We start from the raw sequence: 25,484 nt of genomic DNA on the forward strand, positions 1-25,484 counted from the left end.
CTCACCACCATGGGGCACTCTGTTTACAACGTAGACATCAGCAAACTGCTCGCCCACACAATGCCATACATGCGGTCTGTGGTTGTGAGGCCGGTTGGATGTACTGACAAATTCTCTTATGGTAGAGAAATTAACCTTCAATTATCTGGCAACTGCTCTGGTGAACATTCCTGCAGTCAGCATGCCAATTGTACTCTCCCTCAAACTTGAGACATCTGTGGCATTGTGTTGTGTGACAAAACTGTACATTTTACAGTGGTCTTTTATTGTCCCCTGCACAAGGTGCACCTTTGTAATGATCATGCTGTTTAATCAGCTTCTTGATATGCCTCACCTGTCAGGCGGATTAATTATCTTGGCAAAGGAGAAATGCTCATTAACAGGGATCTAAACAAATTTGTGCACAACATTTGAGAGAAATAAGCTTTTTGTGAATATGGATATTATGGATATTTTTTTTCAGTTCATGAAAAATGGGACAATCACTTTACATGTTGCGTTAATATTTTTGTTCAGTGTAGCTTTAAGGGAACATGTTTAGTGTGTCTAAGACGTATCCCTTCAAGGCTCCAGCTAAGGTAAATTTACAATGAGATTGTGATCATCCAAGCTTTATCTGGTATCAGGATTTAACTGCTCTAAAATAGCACAATCTAATCTATCATGTCAGGTATAAAAATCACCCCCCACCTCTACCCCGCCCAGCCCAACTGAGCTTAAAATGGTCCTGCAATGTCTAAGCCAAGCATTTGCTCTATTTTCACTGTCCAGTTCAGGTTGGCAGCCGTGTGGTATAGGTGAGGTTGTACAGCCATATCTGTGTGTGTGTGTGTGTGTGTGTGTGTGTGTGTGTGTGTGTGTGTGTGTGTGTGTGTGTGTGTGTGTGTGTGTGTGTGTGTGTGTGTGTGTGTGGCTGTCTTTCTCTCTCTGTTTTTATACTGTGAAATATATTTTGGGTGTATAGACTTTGTTACGTATACAGTAGGTACAGTATGTATCTATCCCTCTCTTATCTCTCCAGGCTCTACTGCTGCACGGGTCTCTCCCTGAGGACGAGCAGGACGTCTCCCTGGGCTTCGGGGATAGCAGAGCTAACTCTGAGCAGCAGCTGGTACTGTGTCCACCCCCATCCTCTTTCGTCACTTTAGATAATACAGCATGTTCAGCCACTCACTGTGATGTGACGGTGTCAGACCTCGGCATGCTATAATGTTTTTACTGTCACTCTAGAGTCCAGAGAAGACGCAGATACTGTTGAAGCATGAATTAGTCTATGTTATCTGCTTAGCCTGCTTTCATGCCAGGTCACTGTCTCCTTATAAGCTCTGACATTTTTCTATTCTCACATAATGCCGCTCATCCCCTCGCTTTGAAGGTTCTAATCCGCAGTCGTCTGGACCAAAGCATGGAGGAGGCTCTTGATCTGAAGGTACAGTGGTAAATTGGGCTTAATGTGGATGAGCTGCCATAAGAACACAGACCTTCCCCTCCTAATGAAATGTCTCTGAGTCTGTCTGTCTGTCTTTCTGTCCTCTCAGAGGGAGCTTCTGAGGCACAAGCAAGAGGCACGCCACCTTCAGGCTATTAAGGTAAGACCTGCCAGTCAAACCCTCTTAAGTTTGTTTGGATCATTACTTATACATGGATTACTGGCTTTTATTCAGTTCTCATGTCAGCAGCCCCTTTTACCCTCCAGTGTTCCTTTACAGAAGAGTGGTGTGCTCTGTTTTAGGCTTCATAATGATCCATATGTGGGTCCTTACTCTTTGGTAGGCAAGCCGGCCTCTCTAGCGTTGTCTTTGATCTGCCTTTCCTCATTAGGATGCTCTTCAGCAGCGTATGTCTGTACAGGAGGCTGCGGTGCTGCAGCTGAAGCAGGAGCTACTGAGGTGCAGTATGGGCAAAGAGCAACTGGAGGGGGAGAACGTGAGTCAGATGATATGATAATACAAACGTTGACATTTAGGATGAATATTTGACCTTTATATTCAATGGCTCTATCTATTTAGGTATTAAAATATTCACAAAATGTTTTGTTCATCCACGTTACAAATATAAGTATATTTTTGTATATTTGTAGGCAGAGCTCAAACGGAAGTTGAGCGATCGGAACAAACTACTCAATGAGTATGAGGTAAGATCAGGAACTAAGTGCATTTTCACAATTTCAACAAACTTTAACAATTTTGGATATGATTATGTAGTTGAAATGTACCAATGTATCAGATATCTCAGTGATATGTCTATAAAACCAGCAGCAACTTGGAAAAAAGGATCGACTACTTCAGCAACAGCAAATGAAACTGGATGATGCTCGGCACAACACTAATGAAGGAAGCCACAGGGTATGGTACCATAATCAAACTGTTTCCACTGCACTTACAGTAAGTGACATGTATATGTTGTAGCTTGCAAAGTTGGTAAGATTTATTATATCTATTTTTCTTCAGTCATCTAGGAGTGAGAAGAGTGGGTACAGTAACGCTGTGAGCCCACCCCCTGGTCCGGCCTTCCAACACACAGCTGTGAGTCATGTACGCCTACAGTGCATTCGTAAAGTATTCAGACCCCTTGACTTTTTCCACATTTTGTTACATTACAACCTTATTCTAAAAAACGTTTTTTTAAATCCTCAGGATTCTACAAACCATACCACACAATGACAAAGCAAAAACAGGTTTTTAGACATTTTTACAAATATTTATATTTATTTACATAAGGATTCAGACCCTTTGCTATGAGACTCAAAATTGAGCTCAAGTGCATCCTGTTTCCATTGATCATCCTTGAGATGTTTCTACAACTTTTTTGGTGTCCACCTGTGGTAAATTCAATTGATTGGACATGATTTGGAAAGCACACACCTGTCTATATAAGGTCCCACAGTTGACAGTGCATGTCAGAGCAAAAACCAAGCTACGAGATTGAAGGAATTGTGCGTGCAGCTCCGAGACAGGGTTGTGTCGAGGCACAGATCTGGGGAAGGGTACCAAATATGTTCTGCAGCATTGAAGGTCCCCAAGAACACAGTGGCCTCCGTCATTCTTAAATGGAAGAAGTTTGGAACCACCAAGACTCTAACTAGAAGTGACAGCCCGGCCAAACTGAGCAATCAGGGGAGAAGGGCCTTGGTCAGGAACCTGATGGTCACTCTGACGGAGCTCTAGAGTTCCTCTGTGGAGATGGGAGAACCTTCCAGAAGGACATCCATCTCTGCAGCACTCCACCAATCAGACCTTTATGGTAGAGTGGCCAGACGGAAGCCACCCCTCAGTAAAAGGCACATGACAGAGTTTGCCAAAAGGAACCTAAAGACTCTCAGAACATGAGAAACAAGATTATCTGCTCTGATGAAACCAAGATTGAACTCTTTGGCCTGAACGACAAGCATCACATCTGGAGGAAACGTGGCACCATCCCTACGGTGAAGCAAGGTGGTGGCAGCATCATGCTGTGGGGATGTTTTTTCAGCAGCAGGGACTGGGAGACTAGGCAGGATCGAGGCAAAGATGAACAGAGCAAAGTACAGAGAGATCCAGAGTACTCAAGACCTCAGACTGGGGCGAAGGTTCACCTCCCAACAGGACAACAACCCGATCGAACATATCTGGAGAGACCTGAAAATAGCTATGGAGCAACGCTCCCCATCCAACCTGACAAAGCTTGAGAGGATCTGCAGAGAAGAATGGGAGAAACTCCCTAAATACAGGTGTGCCAAGCTTGTAGCGTCATACCCAGGAAGACTTGAGGCTGTAATCGCTGCCAAAGGTGCTTTAACAAAGTACTGAGTAAGGGATCTGAATACTTATGCAAATCTTATATGTCATTTGTTCATTTTTTATAAATTAGCAAAAATGTATTTTTTTCCCCCCCTTTGTCATTAAAGGGTAATGTGTGTAAATTGAGGTGAACATTTAGAATAAGGCTGTAGCCTAACAACATGTTGGAAAAGTCAAGGGGTCTGAATACATTCTAAAGGCACTGTATGTACATTTCCTGGGAGGGAGTGTGGGTGGGAGGGAGTGTGTGATTAATTTAATGTGTGTTTCATGTCATCGTTATAGCTGTCTCTAGAGCTAGAGACCTACTGGAGGTTAAAGGCCATAGCCAAATGATCAACAACCTTCAAATTGGCCTGGCCACCAGTTCTAGTATTTTATGTCATTTTGTGTGTATTAGCAGGGAGAGGAACTGCAGCTGGTGAGGGAGGCCCTGCGTAGTCTGAGGGATGGTTTCTCAGGTCACGACCCTCAGCATCACACCCTGGACACACTGGAGCAAGGGGTGGCCAGTCTCATGGACCGCCTATACACACTCGACACACGCCGCAGGCAGCAGGACAGAGAAGGACACACGCAACAATACACACAGAAGACCACAGAGGTGGGTGCTGTGTGTATGCTGTTAGCGTTATATTTTGCACCTGATGTCATAATCATGTGTTTATCGTGTGCACATCGTGACTGGCTGAATTGGCATTTCTTCTAGTAACTGTGACTCTGTCTTCTTGTAGGGTCCATACAAGTCACCAGGACGAAGAGCCAACCCCACAGACAGGGACTCATGGCCACCCAGCTCAAGTAAGATATACTGTTTGTTACAATGCCTTGCAAAAGTATTCATGGCATTTTTCCTATTTTGTTGCATTACAACCTGTAATTTAAATGGATGTTTATTTGGATTTCATGTAATGGATATACAGAAAATAGTCCAAAATGGTGAAGTGAAATTTAAAAAAATACTAATAAAAATATTTTTTAAAAATTAAAATTTAAATTAAAAAGTGGTACTTGAATATGTATTCACCCACTTTGCTATGAAGCCCTTAAATATGTTCTGTTGCAACCAATTACCTTCAGAAGTCACATAATTAGTTAAAGTCCACCTGTGTGCAATCTAAGTGTCACATGATCTGTCAGAAGTTTACATACACCTTAGCCAAATACATTTAATCTCCGTTTTTCACAATTCCTGATATTTAATCCTAGTAAAAATACCCTGTCTTGGGTCAGTTAGGATCACCACTTTATGTTAAGAACGTGAAATGTCAGAATAATCACATCACATTATCAGTGGGTCAGAAGTGTACATACAGTCAATTACTATTTGGTAGCATTACCTTTAAATTGTTAATTTGGTTCAAACGTTTCGGGTAGCCTTCCACAAACTTCCCACAATAGGTTGGGTGAATTTTGGCCCATTCCTCCTGACAGAGCTGGTGTAAATGAGTCCGGTTTGTAGGCCTCCTTGCTCACACATGCTTTTTCAGTTCTGCCCACAAATTGTCTATAGGATTGAGGTCAGGGCTTTGTGATGGCCACTCCAATACCTTGACTTTGTTGTCCTTAAGCCTTTTTGCCACAACTTTGGAAGTATGCTTGGGGTCATTGTCCATTTGGAAGACCCATTTGCGACCAAGCTCAACTGATGTCTTGAGATGTTGCTTCAATATATCCACATAATTTTCCACCCTCATGATACCATCTATTTTGTGAAATACACCAGTCCCTCCTGCAGCAAAGCACCCCCACAACATGATGCTGCCACCCCCGTGCTTCACGGTTGGGATTGTGTTCTTCGGCTTGCAAGCCTCCCCCTTTTTCCTCCAAACATAACAATGGTCATTATGGCCCAACAGTTCTATTTTTGTTTCATCAGACCAGAGGACATTTCTCCCAAAAGCATGATCTTTGTCCTCATGTGCAGTTGCAAACCGTAGTTGCAGTTGCAAACCGCCATTTCAGGTTACATCGATATAGAAGTCGTTTTACTGTGGATATAGATACTTTTGTACCTGTTTCCTCCAGCATCTTCACAGGGTCCTTTGTTGTTGTTCTGGGATTGATTTGCACTTTTTGCACCAAAGTGCGCTCATCTCTAGGAGACAGAACGCGCCTCCTTCCTGAGCGGTATGGCGGATGCGTGGTCCCATGGTGTTTTGTTTGTACAGATGAACATGGTACCTTCAGGCATTTGTAAATTGCTCCCAAGGATTGACCAAGCTTGTGGAGGTGTACAATTTCTTTTTTTTTTTTGGGGGGTCTTGGCTGATTTCTTTTGATTTTCCCATGATGTCAAGCAAAGAGGCACTGAGTTTGAAGGTAGTTCTTGAAATACATCCACAGGTACACCTCCAATTGACTCCAATTATGTAAACTATGTTAATTAGCCCATCTGAAGCTTCTGAAACCATGACAGAATCTTCTGGAAAATGTTCCAAGCTGTTTAAAGGCACAGTCAACTTAGTGTATGTAAACTTTTGATCCACTGGAATTGTGATAGGGTGAAATAATATGTCTGCAAACAATTGTTGGAAAAATGACTCATGTCATGCACAAATTAGATGTCATAATCAACTGTAAACTTCCGACTTCAACTCTACACCTGTTCTGAAAAGCCCCAGAGTCTGCAACACCAATAAGCAAGGGACACAACCAAGCAAGCGGCATTGAAGACCAAGGAGCTCTCCAAACAGGTCAAGGACAAAGTTGTGGAGAAGTACAGATCAGGGTTGAGTTATATAAAAATATCCAATCCTTTGAACACCACACGAAGCAACATTTAAATCCATTATTTAAAAAATGGAAAGAATAAGGCACCACAACAAACCTGCCAAGAGGGCCGCCCACCAAAGCTCACGGACCAGGCAAGGAGGGCATTAATCAGAGAGGCAACAATGAGACCAAAGATAACTCTGAAGGAGCTGCAAAGCTCCACAGCGGAGATTGGAGTATCTGTCCATAGGACCACTTTAAACCATACACTCCACAGAGCTGGGCTTTACGGAAGAGCGTCCCGAAACAAATAAGCAACCATGTTTGGTGTTCGCCAAAAGACATGTGGGAGACTCCCCAAACATATGGAAGAAGGTACTCTGGTCAGATGTGACTAAAATTAAGCTTTTTGGCCATCAAGGAAAATGCTATGTCTGGCGCAAACCCAACACCTTTCATCACCCCAAGAACACCATCCCCACAGTAACGCATGGTGGTGGCAGCAGCATGCGGTGGGGATGTTTTTCATCAGCAGGGACTGGGAAACTGGTCAGAATTGAAGAAATGATTGATGGCGCTAAATAAAGGGAAATTCTTTAGGGAACCTGTTTCATTCTTCCTGAGATTTGAGACTGGGATGGAGGTTCACCTTCCAGCAGGACAATGACCCTAAGCATGCTGCTAAAGCAACACTTGAGTGGTTTAAAGGGAAACATTTAAATGTCTTGGAATGGCTTAGTCAAAGCCCAGACCTAAATCCAATTGAGAATCTGTGGTATGACTTAAAGAATGCTTTACACCAGCGGAACCCATCCAAGTTGAAGGAGCTGAAGCAATTTTGCCTTGAAGAACAGGCAAAAATCCCAGTGGCTAGATGTGCCAAGCTTATAGATACATACCCCAAGAGACTTGCAGCTGTAATTGCTGCAAAAGGTGGCTCTACAAAGTATTGACCTTTGGGGGGTGAATAGTTATGCAAGCTCAAGTTTTCAGATTTTTTTTGTCTTATATCTTGTTTGTTTCACAATAAAAAATATTTAGCATCTTCATAGTGGTAGGCATGTTGTGTAAATCAAATGCTAAAAAACAAACAAACAAAATAGGAAAAATGCCAAGGGGGGTGTATACTTTCGCAAGCCACTGTACGCAGTATTCAACAACCTTGATAATTCTCTTTCACGCAACTTTATCTAATTGTGTAATTCAATTACATTGAACATATGTTCGGAGCTATACAGCATTTTAATCAGCTAGCCTGGTTATCTGTAGAGAAAAGGGTCATTTTAATCCAACTTGGTCTGGTCCACATAATTATTACAGACTCAGCCCCCAGGTACCGATCAAATTATTTGACACATATAAGATGTACACCAATACAACACCAGAACCATAGACTCTGATATTGCCTGTTTTAAATGTAAGAGTCTATCTGGTAAGAACACTTTTTTAAATATTCCGGCATTGTTGAGTGGAACAAACTACCACATCAACTCAAAGCCATGGCAGCCATAATTGAGGACACTAAATGACTTGGTGTTACTACAGATTTTAAAATGTCGTGGTCAAAACATATCGATTCAATGTTGTAAAGATGGGGAGAGGCCTGCTTTTTTGACACTCCACAAAGCAAGTCCTGCAGGCTCTAGTTTGATCTTATCTTGATTTTTGTCCAGTCACATGGTCAAGTGCTGTGAAGAAAGACCTAGTTAAGCTGTAGCTGGCCCAGAACAGAGCACCACTTCAATGTAATCAGAGGGCTAATATTAAAACTATGAAAACCAGTCTCTCTTGGCTAAGAGTTGAGGAAAGACTGACTGCGTCACTTCTTGTTTTTATAAGAAACATTAATGTGTTGGAAATTCTGGTTTCAAAAACCAAATAAACACTTCACGGCACAACGCCTCTCCCCCATGTGAACTACTTGTTGTGTGTGTGCACTGACATGTACGTGTACCTGATAGATGTGCACACACACACACTACATGTTGATTTTAAATGGATGTATATTGTAAAGTCTTTTGTCTGTAAAGTATTTTTCGTTATGTGTCAGACCATAATAAGACTAGCTGTCACCATTGCCTAATGGGGATCCTAATAAATCAAATCAAAACCATAACTTCATTTAAAAAGGTCAAAAGCTGGGTAATGATCAAGCCATAGACACATTTTCACGTCTGTATTTAGGTCATGTGTATCTATGTAATGTTGTAATGTTTTTGTACCATGGAAATCTGTCTTTCTTGTGATATCCCTGTCATGTTTTTTTATGTATGTATGTACTGTATATGTGTTTCTTAATTGGCTAATAAACTCAATCAATCCTGTCTTTAAGCTGTAGCCAGTAAGCAAACCTATATGTTTGTATTTGTTTTCAGAAATAGCTCACTCCCACAGTAGTCCTGGCCTGGACTCCACAGTCTCCACCAAAGTCCTCTACTTCACTGATCGTTCACTCACTCCTTTCCTGGTCAACATCTCCAAAAGGTACAAATCCAGAATCCCTCTTTGGATCTTGATGATGTCCTTTGCATATGTACCTTTGTGTTGCATGCTGCCTGTAAGTTGTGGATGCAATGTACAGTGCCAGTCAAAAGTTTGGACACACCTACTCATTCAAGGGTTTTTCAGTTTTTTTTCTTCTCTTTTAAAAAAAACAATTTCCTACATTGTAGAATAATAGTGAAGACATCAAAACTATGAAATAACACATATAACACATCATGTAGTAACCAAAAAAGTGTTACACAAATCAAAATATATTGTAGATTTTAGATTCTTAAAAGTAGCCACCCTTTGCCTTGATGGCTGCTTTGGGTATTAAATGCATGCATGTGTGTCATTGGTGTGTTTATTGTGTGTCTATGTGCTGTAGCGTTGTGAGGGAATGTGCATGTATGTGTCTCTGCACAGATCAGTGTACCATGATGTCATCTGACACTGAGACTGTGCTGTGCTGTTAGGCTGGGGGAGGTGACTCTGAGAGACTTCAAGGCAGCGGTGGACCGCCAGGGTAGCTTCAGGTACCACTTCAAAGCCCTCGACCCAGAGTTTGGGACTGTGAAGGAGGAGGTAGGCATGTTTTGGGTTACAGCTTTGGGTTTACATTTAGATAGGGTCAAATGTTACCCACTTAGGGGGAACTGCCTGAATGACCAAAATGAAAAGAGAAACCACTTGGAATTGGCAATAGTTCCAAAACCCAGTAACTATGTTAAGATCATAAAGATGTGGATTCTCTATTAAGGTTGATATGTGTTTAGAGACTGTCCCTGTATATATCATACACTACACACACAAAAGTATGTGGACACTGCTTCAAATGAGTTTATTTGGCTATTCCAGCCACAGACAAATCTGGGTTTGGGGAATGCCAGGAGAACACTACCAGTCCGAATGCATAGTGCCAACTGTAACATTTGGTGGAGGAGGAATAATGCTCTGGGGCTGTTTTTCATGGTTCAGGCTAAGCCTCTTAGTTTGAGTGAAGGGAAATCTTAATGCTACTGCATACAATGACACCACCCTCCTTTTGAAGCTTCCAGTCTGTTATTCGAACTCAATAAGCATGACAGAGTGATCTCCAGCCTTGTCCTCGTCAACAGTCACACCTGTGCGAGAGAATCACTGACATGTCAGCTGGTCCTTTTGTGGCAGGGCTGAAATGTAGTGGAAATGTTTTTGGGGGATTCAGTTCATTTGCATGGCAAAGAGGGACTTTGCAATTAATTGCAATTCATCTGATCACTATTCATAATATTCTGGAGTATATGCAAATTCCCATCATACAAACTGAGACATCAGACTTTGTGAAAATTAATATATGTGTCATTCTCAAAACCTTTGGCCACGACTGTTCACACAATACCCCTAATTACAAAGTGAAAAGAGGTTTTAAGATTTTCTATGCAAATGTATAAAAAAAGGAAAAAGAAATACCTTATTTGCATAAGTATTCAGTCCCTTTGCTATGAGACTCAAAATTGAGCTCAGGTGCATCCTATTTCCATTCATCATCCTTGAGATGTTTCTTCAACTTGATTGGAGTCTACCTGTGGTAAATTAAATAGACACAGCTGTCTATATAAGGTCCCACATTTGACATTGCATGTCAGACCAAAAACCAAGCCATGAGGTCGAAGGAATTGTCCATAGAGCTCAGAGACATGCTTGTGTTGAGGTACAGATCTGGGCAAGGGTAGCAAAACAGTTCTGAAGCATTGAAGGTCCCAAAGAACACAGTGGCCCCCATCAATCTTAAATGGAAGAAGTTTGGAACCACCAACCTCCTAGAGCTGGCCGCCCGGCCAAACTGAATAATCGGGGGAGAAGGGCCTTGGCCAGGGAGATGACCAAGAATCCGATGGTCACTCTGACAGAGTTCCAGAGTTCCTCTGTGGAGATGGGAGAACCTTCCAGAAGGACAACCATTTCTGCAGCACTCCACCAATCAGACCTTTTTCAGCAGCAGGGACTGGGATACTTGTCAGGATCAAGGGAAAGATGAATGGAGCAAAGTACAGAGAGATCCTTGATGAAAACCTGCTCCAGAGCGCGGCAAAGGTTCACCTTCCAACAGGACAACGACCCTATGCACACAGCCAAGACAACGCAGGAGTGGCTTCGGGACAAGTCTTTGAATGTCATTGAGTGGCCCAGCCAGAGCCCGAACTTGAACCCGTTCAAACATCTCTGGAGAGACCTGAAAATACAGTCCGGTCCATAAATATTTGGACATTGACCAAGTTATTATTATTTTAGCTGTCTACCACAGCATTGGAGTTGACATTAAAGAATGAGCTGTACATGCAGGCTTTCAGCATTAATTTGAGGGTATTTACATCCAAATCGGGTGAACTGTGTAGAATTTTCAGCACATTTTTGGTTCCCCCCTTTTGCAGTTCTGGAACAAAGTCCTATGGACAGATGAGACAAAGATCAACTTGTACCAGAATGATGGAAAGTGAAGAGTATGGAGAAGGAAAGGAACTGCTCATGATCCAAAGAATACCACCTCATCTGTGAAGCATGGTGGAGGTAGTGTTATGGCGTGGGCATGTATGGATGCCCATGGAACTGGTTCCCTTGTAGTTATTGATGATGTGGTGACTGCTGACAAAAGCAGCAGGATGAATGCTGAAGTGTTTAGGGCTATATTATATGCTCAGATTCAGCCAAATGCTTCAAAACTCATTGGACCGTGCTTCACAGTGCAGATGGACAATGACCCGAAGCATACTACAAAAGCAACCCAATACTTTTGTAAGGCAAAGTGGTGGAATGTTCTGCAATGGTCAAGTCAATCACCTGACCTGAATCCAATTGAGCATGCATTTCACTTGCAGAAGGCAAAACGCCCTAAGAACAAGTAGGAACAGAAGACAGCTGCAGTAAAGGCTCGGCAGAGCATCACCAGGGAAGAAACCCAGCATCTGGTGATGCCTATGCGTTCCAGACTTCAGGCAGGATTTGCAACCAAGTATTAAAACTCACAATTTAATTTATGATTTATGTTAGTTTGTCCAATTTACTTTTGAGCCCCTAAAATTGTGTGTGTGTGGGGAGGGCCACGTGCGCTATGTTTAAAAATGGTTGTAATTCCTACATGGTTCATACAATAATTTTGACAAAACCCTTAAATTAAAGGTGAGCGTCTACACTTAAAGCACATCTTGAATATTTCCTTTCAAATATATTGTGGTGGCGTACAGAGCAGAAATTATGCAAATAGTGTCACTGTCCAAATACTTATGGACCTGACTACAGCTGGGCAGCAAAGCTCCCCATCCAACCTTACAGAGCTTGAGAGGATCTGCAGAGAAGAATGGGACAAACATACAGGTGTGCCAAGCTTGTAGCGTCATACACAACAAGACACGAGGCTGTAATCACTGCCAAAGGTGCTTCAACAAAGTACTGAGTAAAGGGTCTAAATACAATACATATGTCGATGTGATATTTCACTTTTCTATTTTTAAAGCATTTGCAAAAATGTCTAAACCTGTTTTTGCTTTGTCATTCAAATCAAATGTTATTTGTCACATACACATGGTTAGCAGATGTTAATCCGAGTGTTTCGAAATGCTTGTGCTTCTAGTTCCGACAATGCAGTAATAACCAACGAGTAATCTAACCTAACAATTCCACAACACCTACCTTATACACACAAGTGTAAAGGGATGAAGAATATGTACATACAAATATATGAATGAGTGATGGTACAGAACGGCATAGGCAAGATGCAGTAGAAGGTATAGAGTACAGTATATACATATGAGATGAGTAATGTAGGGTATGTAAACATAAAAGTGACATTGTTTAAAGTGGCTAGTGATACATGTATTACATAAAGATGGCAAGATGCAGTAGATGATATAAAGTACAGTATATACATATGAGATTAGTAATGTAGGGTATGTAAACATAAATGTGGCATTGTTTAAAGTGGCTAGTGATACATGTATTACATAAAAGTAATATCTGATAGATTTCTCTGATACAGTTCAGTGTGTCAAATCGGAGGGCCTGTTGTCTGGGCCTCTGGCAGTCTCTATGGGGGTGCCACAGGCTGTATACATCAATGTTGTCGCTCTTGCTGCTGGTGAGTCTCTGATCCACCTCTACGCAGACGACACCATTCTGTATACTTCTGGCCCTTCTTTGGACACTGTGTTAACAACCCTCCAGACGAGCTTCAATGCCATACAACTCTCCTTCTGTGGCCTCCAATTGCTCTTATATACAAGTAAAACTAAATGTATGCTCTTCAACCAATTACTGCCTGCACCTGCCCGCCCGTCCAACATCACTACTCTGGACGGTTCGGACTTAGAATATGTGGACAACTAGAAATACCTAGGTGTCTGGTTAGACTTTAAACTCTCCTCCCAGACTCACATCAAACATCTCCAATCCAAAGTTAAATCTAGAATTGGCTTCCTATTTCGCAACAAAGCATCCTTTACTCATGCTGCCAAACATACCCTTGTACGATCCTTGACTTCGGCGACGTCATTTATAAAATAGCCTCCAATACCCTACTCAATAAATTGGATGCAGTCTATCACAGTGCCATCCGTTTTGTCACCAAAGCCCCATATACTACCCACCACTGCGACCTGTATGCTCTCGTTGGCTTGCCCTCGCTTCATACTCTTCGCCAAACCCACTGGTTCCATGTCATCTACAAGATCCTGCTAGGTAAAGTCCCCCCTTATCTCAGCTCGCTGGTCACCATAGCATCACCCACCTGTAGCACGCGCTCCAGCAGGTATATCTCTCTAGTCACCCCCAAAACCAATTCTTTCTTTGGCCGCCACTCTTTTCAGTTCTCTGCTGCCAATGACTGGAACGAACTACAAAAATCTCTGAACCTGGAAACACTTATCTCCCTCACTAGCTTTAAGCACCAGCTTTCAGAGCAGCTCACAGATTACTGCACCTGTACATAGACCATCTATAATTTAGCCCAAACAACTACCTCTCACCCTACTGTATTTATTTATTTTGCTCCTTTGCACCACATTATTTATATATCTCCTTTGCACATTCTTTCACTGCAAATCTACCATTCCAGGGTTTTACTTGCTATATTGTATTTACTTTGCCACCATGGCCTTTTTTTTGCCTTTACCTCCCTTATCTCACCTCATTTTCTCACATTGTATATAGACTTATTTTTCTACTGTATTATTGACTGTATGTTTGTTTTACTCCATGTGTAACTCTTTTGTTGTATGTGTCGAACTGCTTTGCTTTATCTTGGCCAGGTCGCAGTTGTAAATGAGAACTTGTTCTCAACTTGCCTACCTGGTTAAATAAAGATGGCAAGATACAGTAGATGGTATAGGGTACAGTATATACATATGAGATGAGTAATGTAGGGTATGTAAACATTATATTAAGTGGCATTGTTTAAAGTGGCTAGTGACTTTTACATTTTTACATCAATTTTTCCATTATTAAAGTGGCTGGAGTTGAGTCAGTATGTTGGCAGCAGCTTCTCAGAGTTAGTGGTGGCTGTTTAACAGTCTGATGGCCTGGAGATAGAATATGTTTCTCAGTCTCTCTGGGGGTATGGGTATTGTGTGTAGATTGAGGAGGAAACATTAAAAAAAAATCAATTTTAGAACAAGGCTGTAATGTAACAAAATATGGAAAAAGCCAAGGGGTTTGAATACTTTCTGAATGCACTGTACTGTTGGTCATGTAGTGTAGTTTATATTAAAAGAGTATGCCTGTCTGGTTCTGGTTGGTGTTCTCAGGTGTTCCAGGACGGAGCCCTGGTCCCTGGCTGGGAGGGGAAGATAGTGGCCTGGGTGGAGGAGGACCATGGAGAGAGACGGTAGAAGTGGGAACCAACCAACCATAGAGGGAACCACTAGCCTCAAACTGTGACCACTGGAATATGATGTCATAACACCCTCTCAGTATTCACAGCAGCCCTGCAGAGGTAGTTATTAAAACAATTGGGACCAATCTATTTATTACTGTTTCGAGATAAAACCATACTTTCAAAAATGGCTCTGTCCTATGGACATTTGACTTACAGTAACTGTTTGAAGTACAAGTTGTTGCCAAATATGAATAAAGTTCTTCACAATACAATTTTGAAGTTTTAATAAACATGGATTATTGCATGAATATTGACTATTTGTGAATTATTTCCCAGACATGCAGTTAATGTAACTCATGATCATGGAGGACTATAATTTCACTCGAGTCATTAATGTTGTTGTGAATGTCTTTACTAAGGTACTGTTTACTACTACAATGGTTCAGATGCACATCTTATATGCATAACATAACAGAAATGACATTCCTGCCTTCTCTAATTTCCAAAGTCCCAATCTCTTCAGAAAGACAAATGACCTACTGGGTGTAACTGTGTCTTGCCAGAAAAGACAGTGGTTATTGTTATTTTCTTTGTCTATTAATTTGCGTCTTTTTAGTGTTGGCAGTACCAGCACTAGAGTATAGACACCTGCAAAGTTAATAACCGTTTCTTCTTGTTGAATGTGGCAGAGGCCGACTCCTCATTCACAGTCTCAGGCAGCTCCAGGTGAAGATGGTACATATCCTCCACTTCTAGTAGTACATCATCCTACAGAGAAATACACACACAGACTATTAGACCCACAAGACCAGAGAAAGGATAACTTATAATGTAACAGGCTATTATGTCAACATAAGAAGCGTTTAAGCAAAAGGGACAGAATTTTTAAAAAATCCATCACAGGGCCTTATTCATAGCACAAGGGAAGGGGAAGCAGAGTGGTCCCTGACCTGGGAAATGCTGAGATGGCACTCTGTAATGGACTGAACCTTTGGTAGCTCCACAGTCAGCTTCAGGCTCCGGGAGAGGTCCCTGGGGTCAGAGTTGACAGTGAGCTGGTGCTGTGGCCGCTGAGGCTCGGCTGTCACTGAGCTAGAGATCACCTGGATCAGGTTCTTGGTCTTGTTGCTTTGGTCCCCTGGCCCAGGAGTTAGCTGGACAGATGTGATGAGCTGCACAGGTGTACTGTCCTCAGTCTGTCCTTCACGCAGAGAGATCTGCTGAAGCAGGGAAGCTGGGGTCTGGGAGGCTGGGAAATTGATGTCAAATGAATGTCAAAAAATGTATCTTCACCTACAGTATACCTTTAAAGAAATCTTGAATTCAATAATCTTGCCTTTATCTTGGTGGTGTCACCTTAATAAAAAATAAAACCCCTTGAACCAGGGAATAATTACGTAGAGGCTTTACCTGTGTTTGTGGCAGGGCTGGACTGTTTTAGAGAACCCAGGCGGCGCTGCATGTCCTCTAGGCTGCCCTTCAGCTTACTGCTGCTGACGTTGTACTGCTGGATCAGACGCAGGCCATGCTGCTGCTGGGTGAAGCTCAGAGCTAACAGGTGAACCTGGTCCTCCTTCTTGTCCTTCTGAGCCTGCTGCAGCACCGCAGGGCTGAACGCCACATCCATCACACTGTAGTCGTCTGAATACAGGAAACACAACAAAGTTGTAGTACTGAGAAATGGCAATGATACAACTTTTTATTTCAGTGTTACATAACATTAGTATCAAAACCATAAAACAAGTTATAAGAAAGTCAGCTTTAGTAGAATGTAATTTGGGGAATGTTCACTTTTTTTTGCCAGCACCTCTTGTAATACAGGTTACAATGCAGGTAATTATGCAGAAATACTGGTTTGTGTTCTGCAGGACAACAGTGACTCTTAGTACCTCCTCCTTCATCAGTGTCTGTCTCCAGTCTCCCTCCACACACAGGCACTGGCTTGTTCTCACCAGCAGGGGTAGGGACGCGCTTCCAGCCACACACATTGATGTACAGCAACCCTTTCTTTGGCTCCTGACACAAACAATAAAGCAACTGTTCAGCCTCTTTATAGTTCACACCTCCATATTATTAGCCATCAGTGCACAGGCAAACGTGCACTGCAAACAAATGAACCAGTATTCTCTTCCCAACACACTTTGTAATGTCATTGTTATGTAGGCCAGTGTTTGTATGTTTTGAATTGATCAACTCTACAGTGTGGGTGTAGCTGTTCATAGAAGAAGCAGATGCTTGGTGGTACCAGCATTTCGGTGAGTAGGCAGGAGTCAGGCTGAGGTGGTGCATTATAATCAGTTCCCTGTTTCATCTGTTTCTCGATAAACATCTGGTAGCTTTGAGGGTCATTCTGAGACAGGTCGTCTAACATGGACCAGAACTGGTTGACCCGCTGCAAAACCTCCTTTGTACACCCCAGGGAAGAAGACATATTTCTGAAAAGATTTTCAGGGATTTAGTTTAGTAACGTTATACACACAGCTCATTGGAGTTTTGCATTTGATTATGGGTAATGACAATGAAAGTTAGCTGTGGATGAACAAGCATGGAGATAATTCATAGCCAGGTTAAATAACGTTAATGTTAGCTAGCTACAGTAGCTAAATAGCTAGCGCTAGGTCTACCACCTGTTGCAATACACCAGACAGCAATGCCTTTAAATAGAATCAAACTATTTGGTACGAATACTGTGAATCAAATGGTGAACAGTAACGTTAGTTATCCTTCTAACACAAAACACATGGAAATACTCACAGTAAACTTGCTTGCTTCAAGTTCTTGCGACCCCTGTGCTAACTTTACAGCTAAATGTTGACTAAATCAACTTTGTAGCGAGTGATCTCTGTTACTATGGAAACGAGATGAGCGTGGTGCGTGCACGCCCTCTACAGACAGAAGAGATGCTACTACTTGGCACTAAACGTTGGACACCGTCTGCATCCTGAAATGATGGCTCTGGTACATAAAGCTCTTTCATCACACCAGAGTAGACAATGAACATGTTTAGATATGAAGCATCATTTATTTTCAATACAAGACAAATATATGGTATAAATATGTTCTCATTCAGGTGCTAAAAATACAATGTATGACAAACAAATATATATATAAAATATAAAATATTTCCTACTGTTAAATAATGTATGCATTTCTGCAAACAACATGGCCGTTATAAGGAGGTAAAATTACATTTACAGTACAGGAGGAAGAATGCCAGGAGCATCATATGTTTCAGTTTCCCCTAGGCCTGTTCTGGAGTCTCCCTGATCATCCATTGTCTTATTCCTCTTCCTCCTCAGTAGCTCTGTGGATGAAAAAACAAATGTAACATACAGTATTATGCAATTTCAAGAGGAGAAACAGAACTGCAAAGCAGATGTGGTCCTGATATGTAAAAAATCAATACATAGGCTTATGCAACGGAAGATCTAGTGTAAGTTTACCTCAATCATGTCGTAGATCCAGCCGAGATACTCGGCCACCTTGGTGTAGACTCCAGGGTGGTTGGGCTCAGCGCAGCCTGTACCCCAGCTCACCACCCCCACCAGTCTCCACACGTTGTCAATTTGACAGACTAGCGGACCCCCACTGTCCCCCTGGGCAGATATAAATTTCTGTCAATCACACGGGTTACCAGACTACCACACGGACTGCTATGGGTTGAGATATTGTTAAGTCACAGTGATTTAGTGATTATGGGTTGGGATATTGTGGAATACTGAATCCTGAGCGCCACTGAATTTGATTGGTAGGACCCTGAATAAAGCTGGTGTGCTCTCTCAGGCACATTCCTAATGAGCTTTGTCTTTGATCATTTAGAACAGTACAGGGGGACACCTGAGGGAAAATATTCTCATTATAAAGAACCAATTCTACTTATGTAAGGCAACAACTCTCTGACCTTTGGTAAATCTCTTCATAAAACAAGCCACAGGAGGAAGAACACTGGTATGTGTTTATGAACTAACCTGACATGCGTCCACTTTGCCCTCGGTGTATCCAGCACAGAGCATGCGGGGGGTGACCTCTCCATTGTACATGCAGGAACTGTTGCATTTCTTGGTGCTTATCAGTGGAACTGTAGCTTCTTTTAGTGTGGCAGGGATGAGAACTGTCAAAGAAAGTCAAACTAATGTAAATATACCTCTCATTTTTATGATTTAAATGACTTTGGGCTATGAGAAAACATTTAACCATCGATATAGATACATTACATTTTCCTATTTAAATTATATTATTGATTTAACATAGTCGTACCATCATCTGGTTGAGTGTAGCCCCAGCCAGAGATCCAGCACTGTGTTCCTCCTGGTAGATCATGCTCGTACTGTGGCAGACAGATAGGCCTGATGGTATCTAAAAAATGTAATAAAAAATAATATTTGGAATATTAGAAAACAGTGTAGGTCATGTTGAAGTTGATTTCAGTAATATTGGAACATGGTTTGGAACTGATTGCTGTAATCATATAGTTGAGTGTTCCAGTCAGCCAAGGGACTATGTGATGCATTCAAAAGTGAAGTAATCAAGTTCCCTGTCACCTGAGAAATTCAGTGGGGTCAGTAGTTTCATCAGAGCAATGTCATTGTCGTGGCTCCTGGGGTTGTATTTGTTGTTGTAGATGATCTTTTCCACTGCATATCCAGTGTACTGAGCCATTTTAGCTGAACTGCGTGTGACAATACCAGCGTAGACCACCCAACTGACACCTGTGGCAGCCTATAACTGGAATGTTATAAAAGAGATGAAGAAATGTATGTCAGCTTGATGGCTCTTCAACTCTCAATTGTATAAAGTATTAATTATTTTAAGCAAAAGAAAGTGAGAGCAATTGCTGTCCCTAGTCATCACTACACTGTCATGAGTCAGTGACCTCTGACCTCTAACCTTTTACCCCGAGGGGTCTTACTTGTGCACACAGTGGGCTGCGGTGACCACCCATTGGCTGGTGATGATGGTGCCTCCACAGGTGTGTCGGTTGCTGTAGTAGAGACTGACTTGCCAGGGCCACCTTCCCAAGGTAGCCTCCACTCCCCCGATTATCCTGGGCAGCTTAGCCCGTGTCCCACACTCTACACAGGCAAAGGAAACAAATATGAAGGCATATTTTCCCAGATCACTTTACATACATTGTATGGAGGTAACTCATCACCCTACTGTAAAAAAAACATTAGGAACACTTTCCTAATATTGAGTTGCACCCCCCTTTGCCCTCAGAACAGCCTCAATATCGGGGCATGGACTCTATAAGGTGTCGAAAGCGTGTCGAAAGGGATACTGGCCCATGTTGACTCCAATGCTTCCCACAGTTGTGTCACGTTGGCTGGATGTCCTTTGGGCGGTGGACCATTCTTCATACACACGGGTTGAGCGTGAAAAACCCAACAGTGTTGCAGTTCTTGACACACTCAAACCGGTGCGCCTGGCACTTACTACCATAACCCGTTCAAAGGCACTTAAATCTTTTGTTTCGCACATTCACCCTCTGAATGGCACACATAAACAATATTATTTAAGCTTTCTTCTCCCTTTCATCTACACTGATTGAAGTAGATTTAACAAGTGACATCAGTAAGGGATAATAGCTTTCACCTGAATTCCCCTGGTCAGTCTATGTCATGGAAAGAGAAGGTGTTCCTAATGTTTTGTACACCTAGTGTATACCACCAATATGTAGAACTATGAAGTCATGACTGAGAGGTCGTATGAAGGTCATTGGGTCTTACCTGTGTGTGAGAGGCATACATTTACAATGTAATCTACTGTTATGTTAGTGTTGCTAGTACCCTGCAGAAACTTACCAAAACATTTCAAAGCTATAACCTTCCCTGTGACGCAACTCCCCCTAAATAAAACAAATCCATCCATTAAAAAAGCTTGATTACTATGTTATAGCAATCTACTTTCTTCTGAATCATTAGGTTATATTTTATATCCTCAGACAGCTGCCGTACCTTAATTGCCATATATTTTCCAGGCTGGTCTTGTGTTCAGATGTGATCTGTATAAAGCCATCGGTGTAGTTAGGTCCGATGTCCGTTAAGTTCACCCCTTTTTGCTTGGTCAGTCTGGAAACCAAATTAATCATAGTTATATCTTCTATAAAAGCAGGCGAGATGGGAGAGTGTCTGTTTAAAAAAATAATGTATGATCCGTGGGGCACCGGGCAAGCCTATAAACGAGGTATTAAATAATCTAACATTAACTGGGAGCAATCAGCCTTATGTTTAAGTGAATAGCCTTTTATGTTGCCAAGCTGCTGTGGGCTTTATGGTAAGGAAATGGTCTCAGTTGACTAGCCTTAGATATCCCAGCTGGCGGCAGACCAGGGTCCCCAGGGAAGAGTTCCATCTCTCATAGCACACAGGCAGCCAGGTGGGCACCTTCTCTAGTTGGATCTCCAGGAGAGAGTACTCCGGGCTGATTCTGTAAAACACTGAACCTCATTGATTGAAAATAATCCCTCCAGAGACCAACTAGATCAACAGTAATGAACTGCTGTCTTGTTTGGGAGGGAAATGTTAAGCAGCTTATATCAAATAACTAATGTAGTCAATATAAACAGATCATTATTTCATGTTTTGATGTCGGTTGATAGACAGTCTCCACTCCTCTCCACTGAGGTCTCCACTCCTCTCCACTGACTGTGATCATGTAGAAGTGGTTACAAAATGTATTAATAAAGATATGTACTGCAATAAAGACAATTATAGTTGTAATATAAACACATTTGGTTTATCAAACTGCTAGGAAGGTCTTTCTGCCTGATAAAACAAGTGTGTCCCTTGACTTGTTCCACATTTTGTTGTGTTACAGCCTGAATTCAAAATCAATTAAATATTAGTTTTTCTCACCCATATAAACACAATACCCCATAAGGACAAAGTGAAACCATGTTTTTTTTAAATGTTAGCTAATTTAATGAAAATGAAATACAGAAATATCTCATTTTCATAAACATTCACACCCCGGAGTCAATACTTTTTAGAAGCACATTCGGCAGCGATTACAGCAGTGAGTCTCTAAGAGCTTTCCACACCTGGATTGTGCAATATTTCCACATGATTATTTTCAGAATTCTTCAAGCTCTGTCAAATTGGTTGTTGATCATTGCTAGACAACCATTTTCAGGTCTTGCCATAGATTTTCAAGTAGATTTAAGTCAAAACTGTAACTCAGCCACTGGTAACATTCACTGTCTTCAGTGTAGATGTGGCCTTGTATTGTAGGTTATTGTCCTGATGAAAGGTGAATCCATCTCCCAGTGTCTGGCGGAAATAATTTTGAACCAGGTTTTCCTCTAGGTTTATTTTTTATCCTGAAAAACTCCCCAGTCCTTAACAATTACAATCATACCCATAACATGATGTAGCCACTACTGTGCTTGAAAATATGGATAGTGGCACTCAGTAATGTGTGGTATTGGATTGCCCCAAACATAACACTCTGTATTCAGGACAAAAAGTGAATTGCTTTGACATATTTTTTGCAGTATTACTTTAGTGCCTTGTTGCATTCAGGTCGCATGTTTTGGAATATTTTTATTCTGTACAGGTTTCCATCTTTTCACTCTGTCAATTAGGTTAGTATTGTGGAGTTACTACAATGTTGTTGATCTATCCTCAGTTTTCTCCTATCACAGCCATTAAACTTTGACGGTTTTAAAGTCACCATGGGCCGAGTTATAACTTTAATAACTTTAACATGCTCAAAGGGATATTCAATGGTCTGTTTTTTATTTTTACCCATCTGCCAATGGGTGACGTTCTTTGTGAGGCACTGGAAAACCTTCCTGGTCTTTGTGGTTGAATCTGTGCTTGAAATTCCCTGCTTGACGCGGGGACCTTACAGACAATTGTATTATGTGTGGGGTACAGAGATAAGGTGGTCATTCAAAAATCATGTTAAACACTATTATTGCACACGGAGTGAGTCCATGCAACTTATTATGTGACTTGTTAAGCACATTTTTACTCCTGAACGTATTTAGGCTTGCCATAACAAAGGGGTTGAATACGTATTGACAAAACATTTCAGCTCTCATTTGTAATTAATTTGTAAACATTTCTAAAAAACATAATTCCACTTTGACATTATGGGATATTGTGCATAGGACAATGACACATTTTAAAAATTCAGGCTGTAACACAACCACATGTGGAAAGAGTCAAGGGGTGTGAATACTTCCTGAAAGTACTGCTTACCCTATATAGTGCAATACTTATGACTAGCGCCTATGGGGAATAAGGTGCTATTTGGGATGTAACCAATCACACAGACAAGATGACAGTCTCTGTGGTGAGTGACGGGCTGAGAGGCGCAGACCTTTCCTGGGGTCAGCCACAGAGATGTCCTCGGTCACGTTACAGAAGGACGTCTCCTTGGTGTCCCCCAGCCCAGCTGGGCTCTGGGAAGAGGTAGGCCTCAACAACAACCTGACTGTGGGAGGGAAAACAACAACATGCAGAGTGAATTATAGTCGTAGTGGATGTAAAACAGATGTTCTTAATCTAGCTCTGTCATTGCGTGAGACATGATTATCATGCATAGTTAATCAGCTATAACAGTCTCATTGTAAAACATTCACATACAGTGTTCTATATTCTGACATGTGGGGTTATTTCGGTTTGCTATCAACCACAGCAAGGAATCTGTGCTTCACAAACACTAGAACATTGAACATGTCATCATTCTCTTCATGATTTGACACTTGCAGGATGTCTCACCTAGGAACCACACTCCGACTGCTAAGCCTCCAAGAAGTCCTACTGCACACACAGCAACCAGTAGTCTCACCAGTCTATGGGCTGACAATGGAGCACAGCTGAATTAGACACTGATAAGAGATAAACTGCTTGGGTATACTGCTAAAAGGCATGTTAGCTGTCTGTCACACTGACATAGAGTGGAAGAGATAGCGGCACAGCATGTAACAGCCATTACAGTCTACAACGTGCACACAACACAAGGATGTGAACAAAGCATACCACATACAGGGAACAGGTGACAGATGAATGCTGAACATTTCACAGGCAGTGTCATAATCAACTGACTCATATAAAGTCTGCACGGCAGCTGTGAGGGGTAGCTGTATACTGTACTACAGTTTGTGAAAAGGATAGCTAAAGCACTGAGGCTCGCTGGACTTGGCTTTAACTTAAGACAATGAGACACTAAAGTACTGAAGCTTAAAGCTTATATACTCTAATTAGATAAGACTTTATGTAACATGCCTTGTGTGTGCACTAATTGGATAATGTCATACTAATCATAGCCTGTGGTTCCAGCCCTATTAAACAGTGCACCACCCAGGCATGGCTTTACCGTGGTTTGTAGAATGGATTCCTCTCAGCCAGGCATGGCAGCTCTGACTCTGAGCTCCTCGAGCCTCTCCCACTCCTGTCTTCTCTGGGTGAAAAGGATGACTGACAGCCACAGGATTCTCAATCACAGATAATATATCTCCATCAAGATTCTGCAACATATGCAATGAATACAACACACACACACTATTTATATCACTCTCCTGGGACACTGGATATGAACATAACCTATTCTTCCTGGCTGACTCCCCACTCCCCTTCTACACACACAGAAGCCTTATTCATCCCCTTAATCAAACATATTTAATTAGGATGACTGTGAAACTGAGAGATCTCAGGAGGGTTTGTCCAGGTGTATGGAATTTCAATGGCAGGTGTGTAAAAGTGCGTAGATAATGTCACAGGTGTCCAGGTGTGTGAACTGAAGCACAATGTATCATTCATAGCCAAACGTGAGAATCCCAGCCAACACGTCATACTTGTGCTGCAGACATATGGATTTACTCTACACAGAACCAGACCTATGCAGCAGGTATTTCACATGCAGGTGAATCAGACTACTTACATTTGTGTTCTATTGTAAGACACACACTTTTAAAAATGTTAATCAGAGTTAAATACTACAGGGTATTACTAGCTCATGCAGTGAGATATTGTGGGAAAATAAGATGTTATTATATATTTACAAATCCCCTCTAAAAACCATCTGCTTCAACATGATCCTTAAACATGGTAGTAAACCCCTAGAATCAACCCAAAGCATGCACTGACTGCATATATTTCCCTTTAAGTTACCCTCTAGCAGATAATACATTACATTAGTAAGAAGTATACAATGTACATGTACTTGAAATATATTATGATGATTGACATTAGATTCTTAAAAACCATGAACAATTCCATTAAACTGTTATAGTTGTTGTTAAACAACATGCACAACAGCTAGTACATGTACAGTAAGTAGACAGGCATTATGAAAACAACATCTGTTGTCAGTGACGTTGAGTGAGTCAATAGCCTAAAGACAGAGAGCGTCAGGGGAGGTGAGAGCAACAGAGAAGGTATCAAGGTGATGTTGAAAGTAAATAGGGGTAAGGAGAGAGACAGAGATTTATGCATGGAGTCTTACCATGTTTTCCTTGTATGTTATGTTGTCCAGAGGAGAGTGTGGCACTGGGCTCTTCAACGCTCATCTGTAGGCCTGTGTTAGGTTAGAGACAGAGATGCGCTCTGCTCGCAGCTGGTTGACCATTTGCCATTTTACAGAATGCAACTCTGGATTTTCCCTTCACAAAGAGACAATGAGGTCAGCAGTGGTGCTGTGCTGCTGAATGA

The 25,484-nt window shown here is 41.8% G+C and overlaps 3 protein-coding genes across 7 annotated transcripts in view; 1 reads left to right on the forward strand and 2 right to left on the reverse strand.

Annotated features, from left to right (window-relative positions):
* Window positions 1–14,848, forward strand: part of LOC124006461 (dixin-A-like) — a 27,563-nt gene extending 12,715 nt beyond the window's left edge. For 2 of the 5 annotated variants that reach the window (XM_046316483.1, XM_046316486.1), the window contains exons 4-15: window positions 1,022–1,111; window positions 1,376–1,429; window positions 1,539–1,589; window positions 1,822–1,926; window positions 2,081–2,134; window positions 2,256–2,345; window positions 2,451–2,525; window positions 4,180–4,383; window positions 4,514–4,580; window positions 8,870–8,978; window positions 9,455–9,563; window positions 14,756–14,848. In XM_046316483.1, the coding sequence (XP_046172439.1) occupies window positions 1,022–1,111; window positions 1,376–1,429; window positions 1,539–1,589; window positions 1,822–1,926; window positions 2,081–2,134; window positions 2,256–2,345; window positions 2,451–2,525; window positions 4,180–4,383; window positions 4,514–4,580; window positions 8,870–8,978; window positions 9,455–9,563; window positions 14,756–14,839 (1,092 nt within the window). In that variant the 3' untranslated portion in view covers window positions 14,840–14,848. Of the gene's footprint in view, window positions 1–1,021; window positions 1,112–1,375; window positions 1,430–1,538; window positions 1,590–1,821; window positions 1,927–2,080; window positions 2,135–2,255; window positions 2,346–2,450; window positions 2,526–4,179; window positions 4,384–4,513; window positions 4,581–8,869; window positions 8,979–9,404; window positions 9,564–14,755 lie in introns of those variants that run through there. The other 3 variants (XM_046316485.1, XM_046316484.1, XM_046316488.1) reach the window with 3 other exon arrangements.
* Window positions 14,796–17,676, reverse strand: pih1d2 (PIH1 domain containing 2). Its single transcript, XM_046316489.1, has 6 exons — window positions 17,581–17,676; window positions 17,072–17,261; window positions 16,716–16,842; window positions 16,237–16,467; window positions 15,777–16,075; window positions 14,796–15,594 (listed from the first exon to the last, which is right to left on the reverse strand). The coding sequence occupies exons 2-6, from the start codon at window positions 17,255–17,257 to the stop codon at window positions 15,460–15,462; spliced, it is 978 nt and encodes a 325-aa protein (XP_046172445.1). The 5' UTR covers window positions 17,258–17,261; window positions 17,581–17,676; the 3' UTR covers window positions 14,796–15,459.
* Window positions 17,677–17,843: 167 nt separating this feature from the next.
* Window positions 17,844–25,416, reverse strand: LOC124006189 (transmembrane protease serine 5-like). Its single transcript, XM_046316033.1, is given in 14 exon segments — window positions 17,844–18,130; window positions 18,270–18,422; window positions 18,795–18,937; window positions 19,084–19,182; window positions 19,368–19,532; window positions 19,535–19,551; window positions 19,736–19,898; window positions 20,628–20,671; window positions 20,781–20,894; window positions 21,127–21,262; window positions 23,152–23,265; window positions 23,553–23,633; window positions 24,151–24,301; window positions 25,279–25,416. Coding segments are annotated over 14 exon segments (1,392 nt in total). The 5' UTR covers window positions 25,282–25,416; the 3' UTR covers window positions 17,844–18,121.
* Between the last annotated feature and the right edge of the window lie 68 nt (window positions 25,417–25,484).

This window comes from Oncorhynchus gorbuscha, linkage group LG19, assembly GCF_021184085.1.
Source record: "Oncorhynchus gorbuscha isolate QuinsamMale2020 ecotype Even-year linkage group LG19, OgorEven_v1.0, whole genome shotgun sequence".
Lineage (NCBI taxonomy): Eukaryota > Metazoa > Chordata > Actinopteri > Salmoniformes > Salmonidae > Oncorhynchus > Oncorhynchus gorbuscha.

Excerpts from the sequence above, each read along its gene's own strand:
- pih1d2 (XM_046316489.1), bottom strand. The coding sequence starts at position 17,257 with ATGTCTTCTTCCCTGGGGTGTACAAAGGAGGTTTTGCAGCGGGTCAAC. Across the intron at positions 16,843-17,071 it reads GCCTACTCACCGAAATGCTG|GAGCCAAAGAAAGGGTTGCT; the intron begins GTACCACCAAGC and ends TGTTTGTGTCAG. Across the intron at positions 15,595-15,776 it reads GCCATCTCAGCATTTCCCAG|GATGATGTACTACTAGAAGT; the intron begins GTCAGGGACCAC and ends ATTTCTCTGTAG.